The following is a 19882-nucleotide window of genomic DNA, read 5'->3' as shown; positions in this document are numbered from 1 at the left end:
TCTGGATTCCCTAAGAGACGAGGAAAAGGTGAAACTAAGAACTCTTAGTTCTTCTCCAACCTATCTTTACCACTCATGCTGTTCCTACCACTGGAACCAACACTGTCATTCTCCCTCAGGTGTGGGTTTAGGAATAAAATCCCAAACTAACCCCTCCCACTCAGCATTATTCATGCTCCCAAGGCCATCCAGGAAAGGCCCCTGGGAGGAGCACCCTGACTACATGTGTCCCCGACCCCATAACCCCCTGCATGCTGGCTGAGGGCAGGCACAGTCTTCACACTCAACATTTCCCAGACCGGCTCTGCACATTCCTGACTGCACCAGCTACTCTGGATATTTTCTCCCATTCTCATGGGTAAAAACAAAAAAATCCCTCAAACTACTTCAAGCAAACCAACCAACCCAAAACTACAAACAAAAAACCCACAAGGAAAATTAAAAAAAAAAAATTAAAAAACTACCCCAAACCCACAAAACACGAGCAGTCACCTGCAGTATCTCCAAGCCCAGCATCCACAGGTGTCGAGTAGGAAAGTCCACAGGGACATGGAGGGCACTGAGAGCCCTCAGGTGCAGGCAGAGAAAAGGATGTCAGAGTGATCCGTTTCCTATCCAGAAGAGCAGCCAGCTGGGTCATGGAGCAAAAGACAGAAATGTCAGAGTCCAACATGTCCTTTAGTACACCTGGGGCTTTTGTCCTCACCCCACTAATGTTTGGTCACAAGGCAGAACTGAGAAAAGCCACAGCTGGGACCCTGGCTAGGAGGGCCTGAACATGATCAGGAAGAGGATAAGGACTGAATACTGCCTTGTCCTCCCGTATAGGATTTCTATCTTGCATGGCTTAAGGGGACAGCAGAGGGTGCCCACACAGCAGTCAGAGAGGAACAGAAAGAACAGCAAGGCCACTCTCCGAGCCAGCCAATAACCAGCACCCACAGAAGCACTGCTAATGCTGCTGCTGCTCCATCAGCTCCCTCACACCTGGTCCCTCCAGCTCATGCATCTCCCACGGACATTCAGGAGCACAGGCTTGTCCTCAGCTTCACAGCCAGCCTAGGATAGCTGACACAACCCCTCTAAGAGTGCCCAGAGCACAGCAGCTGAAAGCCCTGGGACTTCAGGGTGAGGAACCTGCAGTGACACAAGTCCAAGGGCTGGTGAGAAAGTGACCTCAGGTAAAGGCCAGGACACCTGAACAGCAGTTCCATCACCTGGCATGCCCCACACACCTCTATTCCCATGGACAGCACCCAACTGCCATGACTTGGTCATGCCTTATCTCTCACCCCAGAGGATACCATGTCTATCTTGTCAAATAAATGTCTCCATAGGGCCAAGCCCTGCAGCCACGGTGGGGGAGATGCACTCAGAACCTCAGAACGAGGTTGTGTGGGGAGGGAGCAGCGTGCGTGGAAACGAGCCTGTAACGAGTTTGTAATATGCATGTGTGGCACGGCCTGCGCAGCGTCATCACAATGGCACAAGCACTTTCCCGCCTCATTGCCTCCCAAATGGATTTTAAATATCATTCCGAGGACACAATTATTTAAAACGCTGAACTAAACACTCACTAATGGGAAAACGGCGTGTGGCCTGCAGCAGCCATTCCTCATGGGGCCACTCTGCCCATGTCATCCTCCTCTCCAGCCCCACACCCTGCATGGGGCCACATGGAAGCATCCTGCTCCTCTTCCTTGGAGGCCAAGGAGGGCACCACCAGTACCGGTCTTGAGCCCAGCACATTGCTGATGTGAGGACATGCCTTTTGTCCCCACCCCAGTGACCTCCGGAGCAGCTTCCAGGCACAGGGGCACTGTGAGTCAGCCCCCAGGGCTCCACGGCAGGGAGCACCTCACCAGACACCAGGTCTTTCTGTCTCTGCCCAGTTTGGCATCAGGGTACACAGGGGGAGGACAAGGATGAGAACAAGGATGCCACCTGACCCCCTTTATACGGCCCTGGAAGTTACAGTTACAATATGTAAGACTTTTTTTCACTTGGTCTAAATAACTCCCACACCCCCAGGCACAATCCCGAGTAGGGAAGATGAAGAAAGAAGCATTATTGTTGGTTACATCCAAGAATCCAGAGCAAACAGAGCATGAAAATAGAGAAAAACCCAAGGAAAGAAACTATTTGTAGCAACTCTTGCTGGGGAGAACAAGCTCCAAGAATGCTGTGGGTGCTCGGTCCCAATACAGCACTGGCAGCAACAGGGGTGGCAGAGGTTCAGACAGCAGTGCACCTGCTGATGGGGGCCTGCCTGCCTGACCTTTGATCATCACCCCTCTCCTTTCCTCCATGCAGGGATTCTAAGGCCACCACGAGCTGCCAGCGCTCAGGGACAACAGCCAGCCTCAGAGTAAACAGAGAAGGGAAGTGACACAGAGCAGCACCATCCCAGCACACTGGCAGTGGAGCACAGAGAGGATGAGAGCCCATTGCTGGAACCCCGGCTGTACATCAGAGGTTCATATTTTAACAGCTTTGGCATCACCAGGGCTATCCATCACCAGCTCATTTCCCTCCGTGTGCTGAACTGCTCCTGCCTCTGCTGTTTGGAGCAGTGTCTAATGAGGCACCGGAGCAGCCACCTGGCAACACGGCTGCCAAGGGACACAACGTGGCAAGAGGAATACACACAGGTCTGCACACTGCTGCCAGCTTCCACCGCCCAAAAAGCTCCCTCCCCTCAGAACAGACCTCAGGGATGCTCTGCCTTCTGGTCCTCCTCTGTGTGAGAGAAAGAGCACACGCTCTCAAGCCATTGCTCTTACAGAAAGGAAAACAGGGCATAGGCACTGGTGATGTTTTTGTGAATGCTCATTCAGGACTACAGTGCTCTTTTTGAGAAGTCAAAGAAAGGACCAAAAAAAGTAATTGTTTCTAGCTCATAGACATGCAGAGCTTAGTCAGGATATAGACGTGCGGCCAGGCACATGCAACATGACAGCGATGCAGTGCTGCAGCACTAAAAACTTGCTGCGAGACTCGCAAAGACACAGGCACACCCAGACAAAGGCAGGCTCACATGGAGCAAAGCTGCCCCAAGACACAGTGGAAGAGAGCCTGGAGTAAGGGGAGCGTGAGGCCAATCTACAGCTCCATTCTTCAAGTCTTTGGTGGGGGAGAAAAGGAGAGTGTGAAACGAAGCAGGATGCAAAAGTGGAGTACTGGAGAAGGAAGCACCTTTAAACCCTGACTCCTCTGGGGCTCACCCGGCATCTCCGGGACACAGCCTGTCACTCCAGCATAGAGCAGCAGCTTCTCCACACAGCCAGCCAGGTACCGCCAGGAGAGCAGAAACGGGTCTGGGATCAGGTAGTCAGAGACACCCATCTCCAGGGCAGGAGGAGAACTGCAGCTCCAGGCTGCTGCTCAGCATCCCCATCCCTGCGAGAGCGCGGCTGCACAGCCGGGAGAGCAGCTGGGGAGGGGAGCGAGCTACAGCGAACGAGTCAAAATAAGGAATGTTCCTCCACTGCCTCCTCAAACGAAAGGTTTGTAAGTTAAAGCTTTGAACTGCTTCCAATAACGAACAGAAACTGCTTTATTTTAAGAAGATGAGGCACCCTCTTTGCCGGTCATTTGAAGAACTTGTACGTGATACATCAGGCAGACAAGTAATAAACTTTTGATACATCAGGGAAACTTCGCCAGATACAAACGAGCAGCCGATGAAATTTAAGCAAGCGAAGATGAGGATCTCCCCACGCCTGCTGTAGCCAGGACGCGGCCGCTGGCTCCGGACACCGCGCTCAGCCCTGCGGACAGACAGAACGTGCTCGGGCTCCCTCCGGACCCCTCCGGTAAGAAATACCTGGGATACAAGGAAAGGCAGTGAGGGCCAGTCGTTAACATGATGGTCCAAGGCAGAACACAGGATACCCAGTCCCAGCCCAGTTTAGAGCCCTACAAGATAAAGGTGTCTTTAAAGACGCTGGAAGCAAGAAGAGATGATGGCCACATGTCAAGAAAGAAAACAGTTCGTTTTTCCTGTCAGTGAAGCTCATTTTGCTTTGGTTCTGCCTCTTCCAGAAAAGAAGGATGTTTTCACCAGAAGAAAAACAAACAAAAACAACAAAATTCAAACCAAACAACAGGAACAACAAAAACAGCTAACAAGGAAAAACTCTCATTCCCACAGCCCACCAGAGGTAAAAAACACCAAACAAAGAACAACAACTTTGAAAATAGTTTATAAACATTAGAAAAACTCTTTACCCACCGCTAACTACATCCTATTAACCCAGGGAGATTTAGCATCCACTCTGACCAGAATAAACTGATAACCTGGGCAGGCAGAAAGACCCACCACAGTTAGGAAGCAGTTGAAAAACAGCAGGAAAGTCAAAGGCAGCAAAAGTTTTTAGCAGTCAGGAATCTGAAAGCCACAGTAAGGGGTTAGGAGAACTGCAGAGAATCCACTCTGCTTCCCATCACAACCCCAGCTTTCCCCAGGGACACCCTGTGGTCCCTGCTCCTAGTTGCATGTGGTTGTTTTCAAACAGCAGCTATTCTTCCAGCCCTGCCAAGCAATCCCTGTGTCCACAGTTTAAAGTGCCTCACAATTTGTGATGCAAAGATTAAAGATATGATCTGCATTCTATGTATTTTTTATTTGCAGCTGTTATTATTTTATTTATGAGGTTTTGCTTTTTCAGCTGAGGAAGACCGAATAGCAGCTCCTGCAGGAGAAGCAGCTGGGTGTGGGCTGGTTTCACTGGCTGCTTGCTGCTGGTGTACTTGGTGAGGGCTCTGGTGCCCTCGGACACGGCGTGCTTGGCCAGCTCTGCAGGCAGCAGGAGCCACACGGCTGCCGATGGTGGCCAGTGGCTGCACTGCCTGTGAGGCCAGGCGCTCCAACGTGTCACTGACAGCCGAGTTCACGATGCTCATGGCCTTGGAGGAGATGGCCAGGTTGGGGTGCACCTGCCAGAAGGTAGAAAACACCTCAGTCTCAATCTCACACACCCATCACCCTGGAAGGAGTGGAGCCCCATTCCCCATCCCAACAGGGCACCTGCAGCACCCTAACTCCAAAAAGACCTGTAGCTGCCACCCTAAGGGTTTCAAGTCACTTTAAGTGCAGGAAAGGGTCCCATAATGCTGCAGGAGATTTGTGATTGCACTAGCAGAAGCCTCCTTATAATCCCCACGAAAAACATGGCTGTGAGGGGTAGAAATACTGCAGTCTCCAAGTCCTATCTACAGGCTCATGCTGACAACTGTGGCCTAGAAAACTCACGGCCACTTCCAAAAATGCTCTTATCTGCTCATCAAAAATCACCAGACACCTACTCACAGGGCCAGAAGCAGCTGTTTCTACTTCCATGAAATTACCTCTTCAGGCAGAGCTAAGCACCAGAGCTCATCCCCTCTAGGAAATACTTTCTGCTCTACATCCATCTCTACTAGCCCTAGAATCCACCCCCTCAACTTCTAAGCTTCAGCTGGGGCTCTCCTGTACCTGCACTTACACCTTTTTTTCTTTCCCCAGCTCCCTAGAAACCCAGATTTTTCTTTCTTTATGGTGTTAATGTACAGAATGAGTTAATGTTCTTCACATGTGAACATAACAGGCAGAAGTCACTTTATGTACAAAGCCATCTCTAGCAGAAAATAAACATTGACTCACCTGCTTCAGTACTTTGTAAATGTAGACTGAAAACACTTCCTTTCTCTTAGGCTTCCTCTTAGATTTTTTCCCCCAGAAGCAGCAGCATGACCATGCTCCTTCAGAGTTTCTGAGCTCATCTTAACCCCCAACAGAACAACCAGAAAGTGCTGTGGGGGTGGTTATATAGCACAGGCAGCAGAACCTAACCTGCCTCAGTTGCAGCCCCCAAGGAGCAGGACAAGGAGAATCTGTGGCTGATAATTCCACTTTGCACTAAATGAAAAGCAGCTTCCCTGAGAGGAGCTTGGAAGTGACGGATTCCACTAAACTTTCAGACCTGAGAAGTTTGAGTGTAACCAAGGCAAAGAGGAGCAAGAGCAGAAACATCTGATTTACAGGGGACAGAATTACCAGACAAGAGCCATTCCCAGGTCCAAAAGGGGTTTGGTGAAAGGAGGGATCTTGCTTGGGTGCAAGGCTGTGAACTGGAGTACTCAAGGTACTCCAGAATGAAATGGAATCACGTTTGTGTTTGGAACAGGTTATGCCATCAGGGGAAACCCAGTAACTGCAGGAAGCATTGGTCCAGAGATGAAATGATGGCACTGTAAATACCTACCAGCCAAATTTCCCCTGCTACCTAGCCTGCTCTTGGGATCCCACCTGCTGCACACAACAGAGCCTGGAATGTCAGGAGGGGGGCAATGGAGGGCTGACACCTCAAGTATGAAATTGATCTGTCTTGGAAACCAGTGATTACACTAATGAGGGTAAATGTGACACAGGATTTAGGCTTAGCCAGGAAAAGCATGCAGCAACACAGCAGAAAAATGAGCAAAACAGAGTTTTCTGTGCTTTGGAGAGACAAGGAAGCCTTTCATCAGGGACCACTACAGCCATTTCATAAAAGGGTGATGTTAGTACCCTTCTTTCGTGGGGGAGCACACCGGCGTCTGTGCTGCCGGGTGGAGTCTCCTGCTCAGGTACACACACCATACTGGCACATCCTGAGCAAATGACATCTTCCCAAGAGTGAGCTTGGAAGGCCTACTCATCAGTCAGTGTTTCACTGCATTGTTTGATTGTCAGCTTGTCCTCATGGGGAGGTAGCTGATCACCCTCCCCTCGTGCAGATAACTGTGGCAAGGGGGTTCAGTGCCACAGCGAGGTTCCTGCTCCCAGAAACAGAAACATTAGTGATCGGGCAGTACAGGCTGGAATGGTCATGTCAGTGCCTTTGTGAAGGAGAATGGGCTTGTGAAGGTATGTGGTAGTGGGATCCTCTCGAAACAGGCGTGACTAATATTGGGAGTGAGGAGCAGGGGACGTCACCTCCTGTGCTTCGTAAGGGGCCGTGCGCTGTCAAGGAGCAGTACAGGGCTCCGCACTCTGAGGGACATTCCAACACCCTCCCTGTAATGGGAGCTGTGTTACCTTGGTCTCAGGTCACAGCACACAGGGAGGGACTCCTGTGCTGAAGGAGCTGGGGGCTGTTGTGTCCCTCCCCAGCTGCCACCCTGTTTGCAGTACACAGTGTTACACAGCGATAAACACACAGCTCTCTGCTAAAAGAACATTTAGTTGGAAGGGAGCCCACCGGTGGAGGAGCAGCAATTGGACACTCAGCATTAGACACTGGGAGCCTTTACACACCAAGGATGGAGGCTTATCCACTGAGCAGTGCAGCCAGCTTTGAACTCTCAGGTTTGGAGAATTGCCATCTGCTTCCCTGGACCGCATGTGCTGGAGGCTGCACACGCTGCTGTGTTCTGGGCCTGACTCATCCTGCTGGTGCTGTGGTGTGTGGATCTGCTTGCAGCACACTCACAGGGGAATCCAGGAGCCTGCACCTGCCACTTCTGGCTGTGGCTGTTAGAGCCAACCCTTCTTTTGGATAACAGGCAAGTGTGACTGCAGGCACCAGGTCACTTCCTTTACAGAAATGACCATCCTAGCAACTAAGGAGCAATTATTGTAATTTATCGATAGTTTTACTTTTCTGCAAAACCAAAAAATTCTCAGCTGAAACAGCTTGAAGTGGCACTGCTCCAGGTCGTGGCTGATCTCTCTGAGATCAGTTCTCCAGAATATCTGATGGCCACAGCTGCTTCAGGACAGCCCAACAAACTGTCACCACAGAACAAATTGAGGTTAAATCAAGGCTGATAAAGCACATTTATATATTCCGTTTTACAAGTCTTGGCCTACCGTGAGCCTTAGTGCAGCTACAGCTGCTTTTGCTTTAAACATGTATCTGCAACCCTTGTCTATACACGAGAGACCTGTCTGCATCTGAGGAGCTCCTCTCTCTGCAGCAGCAGACAAGTAACAGTGCTCTTCTTGGTTCCATCAGCTACAGCAATGCTCCAACTACTGCCCATCATGCTGGCTGTCATGCCAGTGTCCCCGGGCCAGTCCCAGGATTTGTCATTCCCAAAGAACTCAGTGAAAGCTTGTATCCTGCATTTATTATCCCCGGATCTGAAATGTAATGAAACGAATTGTTGCCAAATCTTTGGTAAGGAAAAGCAAGGACAAACAGCTCTGACTTCAGTCAGGACTCTTTGACCTCACTATTTCAGAGCCGATTCACAACCTTTTCCAACTCACCACTTCCTACAGCCTAGAGAGCAGAACAAAGGGATGTACATAAACAGACATGCAACAGTCTAATTGTTTAACTTGTGACACATCAGTCTTCTGAGTAACCACTTCCCTGAGAGTTTTCACTCCCTTGCTCTACCTGCTAGCTTCCAAGTCCTCCACTGTGAGCTATTCATCCAAGTCACATTTACTGCCATCTAGATCTTTCTGCAGAACTTGGAAGCACTTACACTTATTTGCATTATTTTCTCAGAATACATATTATTTTTCTCCTCTCAGATCATTGCTAGAACTGGTGAAAAACCTGAAGGTCCTATTTTATCTACTGGAAGCAGCTCGCATTGACATTTATCCTATGGATGACACTCAGTGCTTCCACAGCAGCAGTCACAACTTGGATTGGCCCTTTGAGAAAGAAAAATAAGGAAATATCCTACTCAAAAAGTCAAAGTCAGTTGGCACCAAAGAATGCACTGCATGGGAGCACAACTCCTTTGTTTGTCCTGTCCTTCCATTCACCCAGTCACTTGTGTGCTGGCTACATGAACCTTTCCCATGACCAGCACTGCCCCTCTCACGTGTCAGAAGCAACTAAAACTCATGGTCAAAAAAGGCTATGAAGTTCAGTTTGCTACCTACCTTTCTCTTTAGTACCCTTTCTTTCAATAAATTAAAAATGTGTTTTATTCAAGCTCCTGTGGCTCAGGGTGAGGTTTGAACATCAAGTTTCCCCAAAACTCTGTTACTGAGAACAAAAAGAAAAGTAAAGTTCAGTAGATTAGCCTTTAGTTAAACCTGCAAAGAACAGGGAACTAATCCATAGTCAGAAATGGCTACATTGAATCTCATTATTAGAAAATTCAAGGTGAAGCAAAACGCAAACCTTGAGCCACGGTGTTGGTGAGAACACATGCTGGTGGTTCCATAGACCCCTGTTCTGTCTCTAACACTGATCTTCACAACACTTTGAGGTTGTGTCTGTCACTGTCCACAACAGCAGCATCTGTGGCTTGTTCTGTGACTCAGTGAAGTGCAGCGTTAGTCTGGCTGAGCAGAGGTGCCCCAAGTGTGAGGACACTGCTCCCACAGCTCACTACTCACCACAGCTCCCAAGTTCTGGCCACAGCTTTGGTTGTACTGAGAAACTGAACATTTAGCTGGAAGGGCTCATCTCACTCAAAGCTCAGCACTTGCTGACTCATCCCTGACTCAACACAAACTACCATGGCTCACAAAACAAGACAAGATTGTTTTTTCTCTCTTTATTGACTCATGAATTCTCGGGCAGATCTGTTAATTACACTGTTAAATAATAGTTAAAAACAAACCAAGGCCAGAGGAGTCTGAAGTATCTAAACTGAAGCAGAAACTGGGAAGGAAAAGGCAGGAGAAGCTGGGCTGGGGTCTCCACTTGTGTATCACTGTAGCTTGGACACCCCGACGGCCACTGCTGTGACCCCAAGCAACAGATTCCAAGGCGCCTGGCTCAGATGGGACATAGTCTAAATAAGGAAACAATTGCCCAAATGCAGCCAGATTAGGAGAGAACAGCTCTGTCCAGACATAGAGGTGCAAGGCAAGTGGAGGGGAAGCAGTATTGCAGCAATCCTAGAACACAGGGGCAGGGAGCAGCAGCTCTGCTCCTGCCGTGCAGGCGAGCTGTGGCCACCGCCAGCCCCACAAGGACACGGCCTGGGGCTCCTCAGCTCACACGTTGTGGGTCCGTTTGGTGAGCTGTGGGTCCTCATCCACCAGCTTCGACTTGAGATGCTCCTTGTAGGCCAGGATGTCCCCCTGCCACTTGGTGATTGTCTGCTTCTCACAGACCCAGATCTCCTGTGCGACCTGAGAGCAAACACACGAGGAGGAAGAGGAGGCAGAGGGGGAGGAGGAGAGGTTTGCAGCACAGAATTTTATAATCTTACCAAAACTGTAAAGTTAACTAAAAACTACTGTCAGAAATCTGTCAAGGAAGGTTTGATAACTTTCACATTTAGACTACCAAAGAAAAGTATCTACAGGGAAATAGCATCCCCGGTGCTTTCTGCATAATTTAGACAAGATTTTAGAAATTAAAATCCTAGGCCTGTCCATATTTTTTATTTTGTTCATGGACTAAGATGAAAAGCCTTTCTTGCTAAATTGGTAATTGAAACAAATGTAGATCGTGACCTGAACTACTTGGATCTATCACAGTGAAAAAATAAAATCATACCTGAACTTGCAGCCAAAGCTATAGTTGATAGATCAGCACTTGACACTTGTGGGGGCTTTTGTTTTAAGTACTTGATGTTATCCTGGGCTAGCTCACTGTTTAACACGAACGCAGTAAGAGAATAATGATTGGTTTTTTCCACTCACCCATCTTTTGGGATGTGTAAGAGCCAGTCAGTTGAAAACACCTTGTTTTAATTACCAAAATGTTAGAAAGGTCTGACAAAACTCAGAGCTGTCCTTACCTGTTGGATGAGTCTGAAGTCATGGCTGACAAGCATCATTCCTCCCTCAAACTCATTGATAGCATCTGCCAGTGCATCTATGGTTTCTATGTCCAGGTGGTTGGTGGGCTCATCCAGGAAGAGCATGTGAGGGTTCTGCCAGGCCAGCCAGGCAAAGCACACACGGCACTTCTGCCCATCAGAGAGGTTCCTGATGGGGCTCACCTGCCCAACACACACATGGCTTGCAGCTCTGCAGTGACCTGACAGCCTGCCACCCTGACCAAACCACTTGAGTCTCACCTTGGGCTCCCAACAGCTCCATGACACAAGAAGACAAATGTTCAATCAGCCTTATACCTACACTAACCTTCTCCCAGCCAGGAAAGAAAGGAATTCCAGGGCTTCTGAAGGACTGTACACAGCAAAGCCCAGCTTGTGCCAAAGGTGTTTAAGGACAGTTGACTGGTCTGACTGGTATTCACTGACACAACAATCAAACTAAACTTCTGCAGCGACAAATGGGCAAAACCAACATAAAAATCAACACTGAACTGCAGCCATGTGGACAACTGTCATACACAGGACATGTCATGTACAGGAGCACATCATGCCTGGACTTAGAGCACCATAAGTGAGCCCACTCTCTTGTCTGAACCAAGTGGACCCTACAAACAGTTGAGAATTTTCTACCACTTCTGCCTGCTATTCATCCCAGAAATAAGAGAGAAGCAAGACAGTTCAAATTATAATTAAAACATGCTCAGGTCTAGGACCATACCAGAACTTGCTTTCTTTTCACCCAGAGTCTGAGGGGGTCACCCCTTCCAACCCACACATTGCTGCGATCCAAAGAAAGTTCCCATGAACCATGAGATTTTTTTTTCTCCAATTTCAAAGGCAGAGAGGGGAAAAAGCATTTTGATGCTGTGGTGTGCCACGCTGCATACTGTATCACACTGTCAGGTATCAGTAGAGTAACAGAACACACAAAACCTCTACTCCCCTAACAAACAAAAAGCAAACCTCAACAGCTCATACTCACCTGCTGCTTCCCTGTCAGACCATATCTGCCAATGATTTTCCTCATCTCCTCTTTCTCCTTGATCTCTGGGTAGCATTTCAGCATGTACTCTAGAGGCGAGAGGTCTAAGTCCAACTGCTCTTGCAAGTGCTGGCAGAGAAGAAAAGTCAGCTTCAGGCTGTGCAGGCCAAGCACTCCATGGCCCTCAGCACTATCCCCTTGCACCCCTCTGGTGCCAGATGAGTGGCAGAACACGGGAGCCAGTAACCCCACCCTCAGAACAGCCTCTGTGCCAAACTATTAGGGAATAATTTCTGTTTCAGGAATAGAGTGCTGCTTCAGAATAGGAGGTAGTGTCTACCACCCAAAACAAGGCAACCAGGTCATAGCAGGTGGGAGGCTGAACAGGAAGGACCACAGCGAGCCTATTTGCAGGGTAAGAGCATGAGCTGAGACCACTCCATGGAACAGCTCCTTTCCCCATCTCCAGACAAAGAAGGGCAGCAGAACTAGAGGGGCAAGGTTCCTCATTCCTGACAGCTTTTTCTTCAGCATTCCCTGTCCCTGGAAGCTGCTGTAGGGAGTACCTGGTGGTATCTACCGATCTTCACATGCGAGTGCTTGCGAATCATCCCATCTGTGGGCAGCAGCTAGAAAGGGAAAATAAAATGATTTCACCAGGAAATCTCTCCTCTTGCAGTACGCCAGAAATACAGAATCCAGCCATCTCCACACTGGCACAGTGGGGGAGCAGTCTGAACAGGTAATATGAAAGAAAAAGCCCTATGTTTCAACAAGACCATAGGACTTCTAAGGCCTGGACCAGGGTGTTCTGGCAAACAAGTGCACTTTGTTGAAGACTATCCCAAAAGTAAAGGCCCAGAGCAGGGCAGATGTGTGGAACAAACCTCTCCCGTGAGCAGCTTCAGCAGTGTTGACTTTCCAGCTCCATTGGGTCCAACAAGAGCTACACGAGTATCCAGGTCAATCCCAAACTCCAGGTTATTATAGATCCATGGCTGCAAACCACAAAAACCATGAAACATCATGCCTTTTCAGTACTCTCCAGAACCTCCCTGCTGCACTGTGTCCCCAGCAGGCCCAGCATTAGCACTGCCAAAGACTTTGCTCCATTAGCCATACGCTGCAGCCCCTCAGGAAGCTCAGCCAAAAGTCTCCCACTCCCAAACAAGGCAGGAATACAAGTGATCTCTGTATACATACTCCCATACTCACCCCATCCTTGGTGTATCTGAAGCTGACATTCTGCACCATAATGACAGGAGGGGGGATTTTCCCACAGGGTGGAAAGTAGAATGATAAAGTCTGTTAACACAGAATATCCACCTGTGAGACACCCCAAAATACAGGACACCCCAGTCATTCCACTATAACCATGCCTCACTACCAACATCAGCTGTAGACGGAGGCACCAGATTGTAACGTTTTATGAGCCACTCTTGTAACTCACTCAGATTTATTCCAATGAGCTGCTTGCAAGCTCATCTGCTGGCTTACAAATCCCTATTTCTTTCCCTTTTAACCCAATGTTTGTACTTTTTTTACAAGTTTGTACTCTTTACACAAGTAAAAGCTGCACTGAACATCCTCTTCCATCTCCTATGAGTCCTAGGCACTCCCTTCTGATTTCTCTATCTGCAAAATAACCTTATTGATAAGACAACTCCACTTCCCTCTCCTAGGAAATTCCTCCTCCTCTTGTCACTGATCAGCATAACTCCATGCTGAGTACAGGGATCCTTGGCATCAGGAAGGGTGTCTCGTTCCTGCTACCAGCTCTGTCAGCCATTCCTACTGTCTGCTGAAGACCCTTCTACTCCCATAGTCCATGTTTCAAATACAGATCTCTAGATGCAATCCCATGTCTGATCCTACCTTATCATTCACAACTCTCTCTGTCAAGCCAGAAGCCATCATTTTTTGAAGGGTCTTCTCCTTGCTCTGAGCTTGCCTGGCCAGCTTCGCACTACCATGGCCAAATCGTGCAATGTAATTCTGCAAAAAAAGAGTTAGCCAGCAGCCATGGGGATAAGGTTGACAAGGGCAGGGGTGTCCATTAAAAGGGTAGGAGGGTGCTCATGCAGCTAGGCAGGTACCTTCATATGAGCAATCTGATCTTGTTCCCAGTGGAATCGCTTCATTTGATTTTCTTCTAGTTCTAAGCGAGTCTTTACATACTGATCATAATTTCCCTGGAAAGAGCATGGAACATCAGACGTGCAGAGAGAACAGCCCTGGTTTCTGCTGGTTACATGGAGCTCTGTTTACTCACCGTGTAGTACTTCAGTTTGCGGTTGTGCATGTGGATGATGTTGGTGCAGACGCCATTCAGGAAGTCCTGGGAGTGGGATATCAGCACAAGAATCCGCTTGAACCTGTGGCACCACGTAAGTCATTAGAAACTAAGTTAGGAAAAGAAATCCTGTTCAGTGGCTCTGAGGGTGACAAAGGCTTTATGTGAGAGCTCTGGGAAATCGGCAGTAAAGCAGCTACAACCAGCTGCAGTGAGTAAATCCTGCCAACAGTTTTCACTGTAGTAAAGCACTCTGTACCATTACATAGTCTTTGCCTGCTGTAACAAAAAGGCCAGAGCTGGCTGCCTTTTTTTGCAGGTCACTTGTGTCAGTGATGCAGCTGACTCCACTGGCGTCACCTTTCAACCTTTGCTGCTTACTTTTCCCTCAGTACAGACTCCCATCCGTTACACACACTGCATCTGGCTCTGCTCCAAATCCGGACAATGAGGGGTTAGGCCTCCAAAACGAGGTTCAAAGTTTTTTTCTAAAGCACCTCACTTCTGAAGCAAGGATGCAAAAGGTTCAAGTTGACAAAGCTGATGGAAAAACCTGTGCAAAGGCAAAGCCTTCTCATAATACAATTCTTTTAATGCACATCCCATAAGCTGAGCTTCCTAACTGTTACTAAGCTTTTTGCCTTATACCTAACATTTTACCTTTGTTATGAAAACCAGTCACCTCACACACTAGCAAAAGAGGAAACCAACACAAATACTACAGTTTGTGAAAACAGAGAAATGGTGGGCAGGAGGATGAGCTGAGAGCCAGGTCTGGAAAGCTCACACTACTGGTACAGTACACAATGCTGGTACACAGGCTGCCAAGGCCTGCTCCTGGCTTTCAGGGAAGTACCTTTAACCTGGGAGTACAAACCAGAATTTCTCATTTCTTCACTGCCAGTGAGACAAGGCAGTGAACTGAATTCTTTACCCTTGTATCAAAGAATCTCACACAGCAGCAAGCAGGTGTCACTGGTACTGCAACACAGTCATGCATGCACCCACAAGAACTATACAGTTACTCCTGCAGAACTTGCTTACATGCTGACAAGATGTTCACGCTCACATGCTGACAAGCAAAAAAGCACAACCCACAGAAGTAGCAAACTCCTCCATGCTTACGTTTTCAACTCTTCCTCCAACCACACACAGGCATCCAGGTCAAGGTGGTTCGTGGGTTCATCAAGCAGCAGCATGAAAGGCCGAATGAAGAGTGCTCTGTAAGGACAGGGGACATGACAGCACAGGGTAAGTGTAGGTAACCCAAAGCCTCTCAGCTCTGCTCGGAGTTTGTAGAACTGTCTGTGGCTCTGCAGCCATGAGCAGGCAGCCATTCTCACGGGAGGCAGGTGGCACTATTCCACTCACCTGGCAAGCGCCACCCTCATTCTCCAGCCACCACTAAAGTCCTTCAGCTTCTTCCTCTGCATGGCTGGTGTGAACCCCAAGCCATGAAGGATACGTGAGGCCCGTGCTTCTGCCTTATCAGCATCCAGCTCCTCCAGGCGTTCATATAACTCCAAGAGTTTCTCACATTCCGCTGAAAGAGAGCCTGCTGGTCAGCACCTCTGCCTACAAAGGGCTCTCAGCTGCACTGCTGCACAGCTGGGAAACCTCACAGTCCCTCTGCTTTACCCCTATCTAGCCCCCTCCATATCCAAGCCTGAGAGATTTCAAATGCTGCATGAAATAATTCATCCAAAGAAGTGTCATCCATCCCCATTAGTACAGAGCAGCTGGGGGGAAACAAGTACCACAACATGTGAGAACTTCCCCAAGGAACCCAAATTTTCTTTGGTAGGGAAGGAATGGAGGAAACGTCCCCTGGGACTCTGAGAAGCTGTACCGTCTTCATGAGCTAAACGTTCCGCTTCTCGCTCCAGCATGGCCCTCTCTGTATCCACCTCCATCACACACTGCAGAGGGGTCTTGTCACTGGGAGGCATCTCTCGGGTCAGGTGATAGATGTCAATGTGCTCTGGGATGGGCACCTCTCGCTTCCCAATAGCTGACAGAAGCATGGATTTCCCTGTGTGCAGATAAACACAATTAATTGCTGGACTCAGTGAGATGTAACATCACAGTGAAACAGATGAGATACACTCAGATGCCAGTGTGACTCCTTCCCTTTCCAACCTCAGAAAATCCTGGGGAATTTTTTTCCCAAGAAGCCAGAAGAACTGGAACCACAGCAGAGCCCACTGCCTTGATAGCACAGGCCACCCTTCTAGCTAAGGCTCACCACCCCAAGCAGAGGACTAAGAAATGAAGAAGCTTCTTGGAAACCACTGCACTTCATCCCTTACCCAGATTTGAGGAACTTTATCTCTGTGTACTTTCTGCTTTCTAACCAGGTCTGACAGCTGGTATCAGGATCCCAGACTGTGAAGACTTCTAACATAGAGGAAAGTAATGCATTCATCCCTAAACAATCTGGGTTTTCCTGAAACTTAAACCAAATGGTCACTCTTACCAGCACCTCTCCAATCACACCCATATTCTGCATCTCTCAATGTAGCGACATTTTCTCCAGGGACTGTACAGTTATTTTCCTAGTCAGGCCAAACCACACATCTTCTACTCCTCCAAACAGTACACGTTCTTTGATCAACACCATCAGCACTGAGTTTACTGGCTCTACTAAGCTAATCAGGCAAACAGGAATCAGGCAGATTAACAGATCCTAGATCTCACCCAATTCTCCACAGAAAAAAGATTCAAAAGCACAGCTGAAATCTAGAATGCTATCTCAGACTTCTATCAGCAATCTTAGTAATTCCCATTCCTGGGTGGAGATATGGAAGAACAGAAACTGCTAGGTCCCTGCCATGTCTGTCTAAGAGTCCTCCTTCTGGTTCCCAGCACTTCCCACCTGCACCTGCTCAGCTTCTCAGCAGCATGACACCTTTACTGAGCTCCAGGGAGCCATGCTGCTTCCCCTCAGCTTACCAATCCCATTGAGTCCAATCAGGCCATAGCGTCTCCCAGAGTTCAGCTCCAGTTTGGTGTCACTCAGCAGCTCCTGGCCGTGAAAGGTCAGTGAGAGGTTGATGATATGCACATCAGTGCTGTTGGGGTGCGAGGCCAGCACTCCTGTCACGGCTCGGGCAGCAGCTTTCTTTAACTCAAAGTCCTCCAGCTCCTTTGTAAGAGCATCCACCTCTATATGTAGAGAAGACCAGAAGTTTTACTGATTTACAGACCTAAGGGAAGTCTTAAGCCCCTGTACTAAAAGGCCCAGGACCACAAAAACAACTCTCATTTCTACAGAAGAGTTTAGGAGACTCAGATGCAATGACACTTAGCTTTTCAGTTTAGCAGGAAAATATATATGGTCTAGTAGGAACTTCCACCAGCTAAATATCTGAATGTCATCTAAACAAAACAGGACCATCAGAACTAAGTGAGCAGCTAGAACAGTGAGCCGTATTCTGAATGTGATGGGACTAACACCCCTGCAGGAAGGACTAGACTAGAAACAGCGCGTACAAAGTATTGCCTGCAAGCTTAAGAAAAGGCTTGGCCAGAAAACAGATTGACTAGAAAATAAAAGAAGGGAAAGCTGAGAACAGAGAAACAGGAGCAGTATTGAAAGAGTCCCTACTAATTTTCTAGAAGCTGTGATGTCCATGTGCATGTTGCCCTCTTCTTTTCCTCCTACAGTACAAGCAAATCATAGAATCACAGATTCCTAAAACGGTTTGGGCTACATCTTCTAGAGCATTTAATTCCAAACCTACTGCCATGGGCAGGGACAGCTTCCACTATAGCAGGTTACTCCAAGCCCCATCCAGCCTTGGCCACTTCTAGGAGTGGGGCAGCCACAGCTTCAGCCACCTGTGCCAGAGAATCACCACCATCCTTCCTGTCATGCTGACCTTCTGACACAGGCCAATTTCATTCCTCAGTGAGAGATGCTGCCCTTTGAAGCAGCCAGTGGCACTGAGGACTTTGGCAGGCAGACCAGATTGTGACAGTGCAGAATGACACCTTGGTTGTCAGCATCCAGCACTCCTGGCAAAATCACTCTCAGCAAAATCACTACTAATACCTTAGCCAAGGAGCAAAAAACACCACTGGCACTGATACAGGATCCCTTTGGGTAATGCCATTAAGCAGTGACGACAAAGAATGAAGCAGGTGAGCAAAAATGGGCAAGGGAGTGTTACCTCGATGCATAAATAGCTCAAAAAGAAATATGCCGGTAGCCACCCACGTAGAACCACATGATCTACGCCGGAAGGGACCCACAAGGATTATCGAGTCGAAGTCCCGGCCCTGTACAGACACCCCAACCATCGCACCCTGCGGCCGAGAGCGCTGTCCAAAGGCTCCCGAGCTCCGCCAGGGCCGTGCCCATTCCCGGCGGAGCTCGCTCCGTGCCCGTCCCCCCGCGGGAAGCGGAGCCTTTTCCCGGGCCCCGGCCGGAGCCCGCCGCGGCTCCGCCCACCGCCCCGGGCTGCACCAATAGGGAGGCGCTATGCAAATGCCGCCCGGCGGAGGCCGGCGATTGGCCGGCTCGGGCCAGGCTGCCCCCGCGCGCGCCGGCGGCTCGGAGCGCACCGGGGCCTCCCGCAGCCCCCGCCCGCCCGGCGCTCCGAGCCGCGCTGGGCACCCACGGCCGGCAGCGGCCCCGCCGGGGTCCGCGCCTCACACCCACTGCCTCTCGGCACAGCGCACCGCGGGCTGAGCTTGGAAGAACCTTGCGGGCTGCCAGGTGAGCTAAAGGAAGGCCGAAAAAGAAACTCCCTCTTGTAAGCGTTACCTGCCCTATTTCCTTTAGGGCCAACAGTTCCTTGTGGCAAAGCCTCTCTAACAGGCACAAATCCTCTTTTAGAGGCAGGCTCTTAGTTTCTGCAAACCAGGAACGTCTCAGAGAAACAGGCGAGCAGAGAGTCAGAGCAAATAGCAGTAAGAAGAGAATTAATTCAAACAGTGTTTTTCTGCAGGAAGAAAGAAAGCTCCAAACTAAACGAAAACCCAAAAAACCCCAAAGAGGTCTGAGCATCAAGTAGCAGATGTGTCTGTCTGAGAGGGGGGAAAACACCATCAGCCCTGCTCCATCTTCACACTGCCATGCCTCAAGCGAGGGCCACCGGGCCATCCTTCACACACACGCGGAGCGCCCAGGTGCCCTGCTGCCTCAGGGCAGAGCGGTCCCGACGGCAGCTGCTGCAGCCGCCCGGTTCCGCGCAACCCATGCCCAGGGAGTTTCAGCAGAACATCAGTGTCGCGGCTCGCCCGCCCTGGGACACAGCCGAGCGCAAACAGTGCGGCCGGGAACGGCTCTGGCCAGGCCCCCCGCCCTGCAACACGCGGGGCAGACACAGGACCGGCCCCCCTCTCACCTGGCAGCACCGTCCCGTTGGCCTCCGGGGGCCGGACTTCCTGCGGCTCCGTGCCGGCATCACCGTTCTCGTCCGGGACCCGGCGCGGCCGCTGCCGGGCCTTGGCCGCCTCCTTCTTCTTGGCCGCCTTCTTCTTGGCCAGGTCGGAGGGCATGACGCGGGTGGGAGCTACGCCAGAGGGGGCGACAGGCGCCGTTAGGCCGCGCCGATCCGACCCGGGTCGCCCCGCCTCTGTTCCCCGCCCCGGCGGCCCCGTGGGCCGTCCGCCCCGGGCCGGAGCACACGGCGCCGCCGGCTCCTGCCGCGGGTTCCCGCCCGCCTGCTGGGCTGCCCGCGCCGCACCGCCCACCCCGGCCCTGCCCCGCTGCTCCCCGCTCTCGGCTCCCCGGGCCCGCCCGCACCGGCCGCTCGCGCTTTCCTTCTGTCGCAACAGCCCCGCCGCGACCGCGTGCGCGCGCCCCGCCCCCTCGGCGCCCCGGCCAATGGCAGCGCGGACCGTCACCGGCGCCGGGCGGCGCGCGGCCT

At 50.2% G+C, this 19882-nt stretch overlaps 2 protein-coding genes across 2 annotated transcripts; both read right to left on the bottom strand.

Annotated features, from left to right (window-relative positions):
• Nucleotides 1-3556: 3556 nt before the first annotated feature.
• Nucleotides 3557-5763, bottom strand: LOC116999626 (histone H2B, gonadal). Its single transcript, XM_033066519.1, is given in 5 exon segments — nt 3557-3826; nt 4731-4815; nt 4817-4938; nt 5645-5715; nt 5718-5763. Coding segments are annotated over 5 exon segments (594 nt in total).
• Nucleotides 5764-9477: 3714 nt separating this feature from the next.
• Nucleotides 9478-19825, bottom strand: ABCF2 (ATP binding cassette subfamily F member 2). The gene is made up of 15 exons (XM_033074908.1): nt 19759-19825; nt 19358-19525; nt 16959-17171; nt 15856-16038; nt 15378-15549; nt 15132-15227; nt 13986-14088; nt 13810-13905; nt 13589-13708; nt 12929-13018; nt 12601-12711; nt 12280-12342; nt 11714-11842; nt 10690-10893; nt 9478-10075 (listed from the first exon to the last, which is right to left on the bottom strand). Exons 2-15 carry the CDS (start codon nt 19509-19511, stop codon nt 9938-9940), a joined length of 1872 nt encoding a protein of 623 aa, XP_032930799.1. The 5' UTR covers nt 19512-19525; nt 19759-19825; the 3' UTR covers nt 9478-9937.
• Between the last annotated feature and the right edge of the window lie 57 nt (nt 19826-19882).

This window comes from Catharus ustulatus, chromosome 1 (assembly GCF_009819885.2).
Source record: "Catharus ustulatus isolate bCatUst1 chromosome 1, bCatUst1.pri.v2, whole genome shotgun sequence".
NCBI classification, from domain to species: Eukaryota; Metazoa; Chordata; class Aves; order Passeriformes; family Turdidae; genus Catharus; species Catharus ustulatus.
The sequence above is the reverse complement of the archived record's forward strand: the minus strand, read 5'-3'. Positions and strand labels throughout refer to the sequence as shown.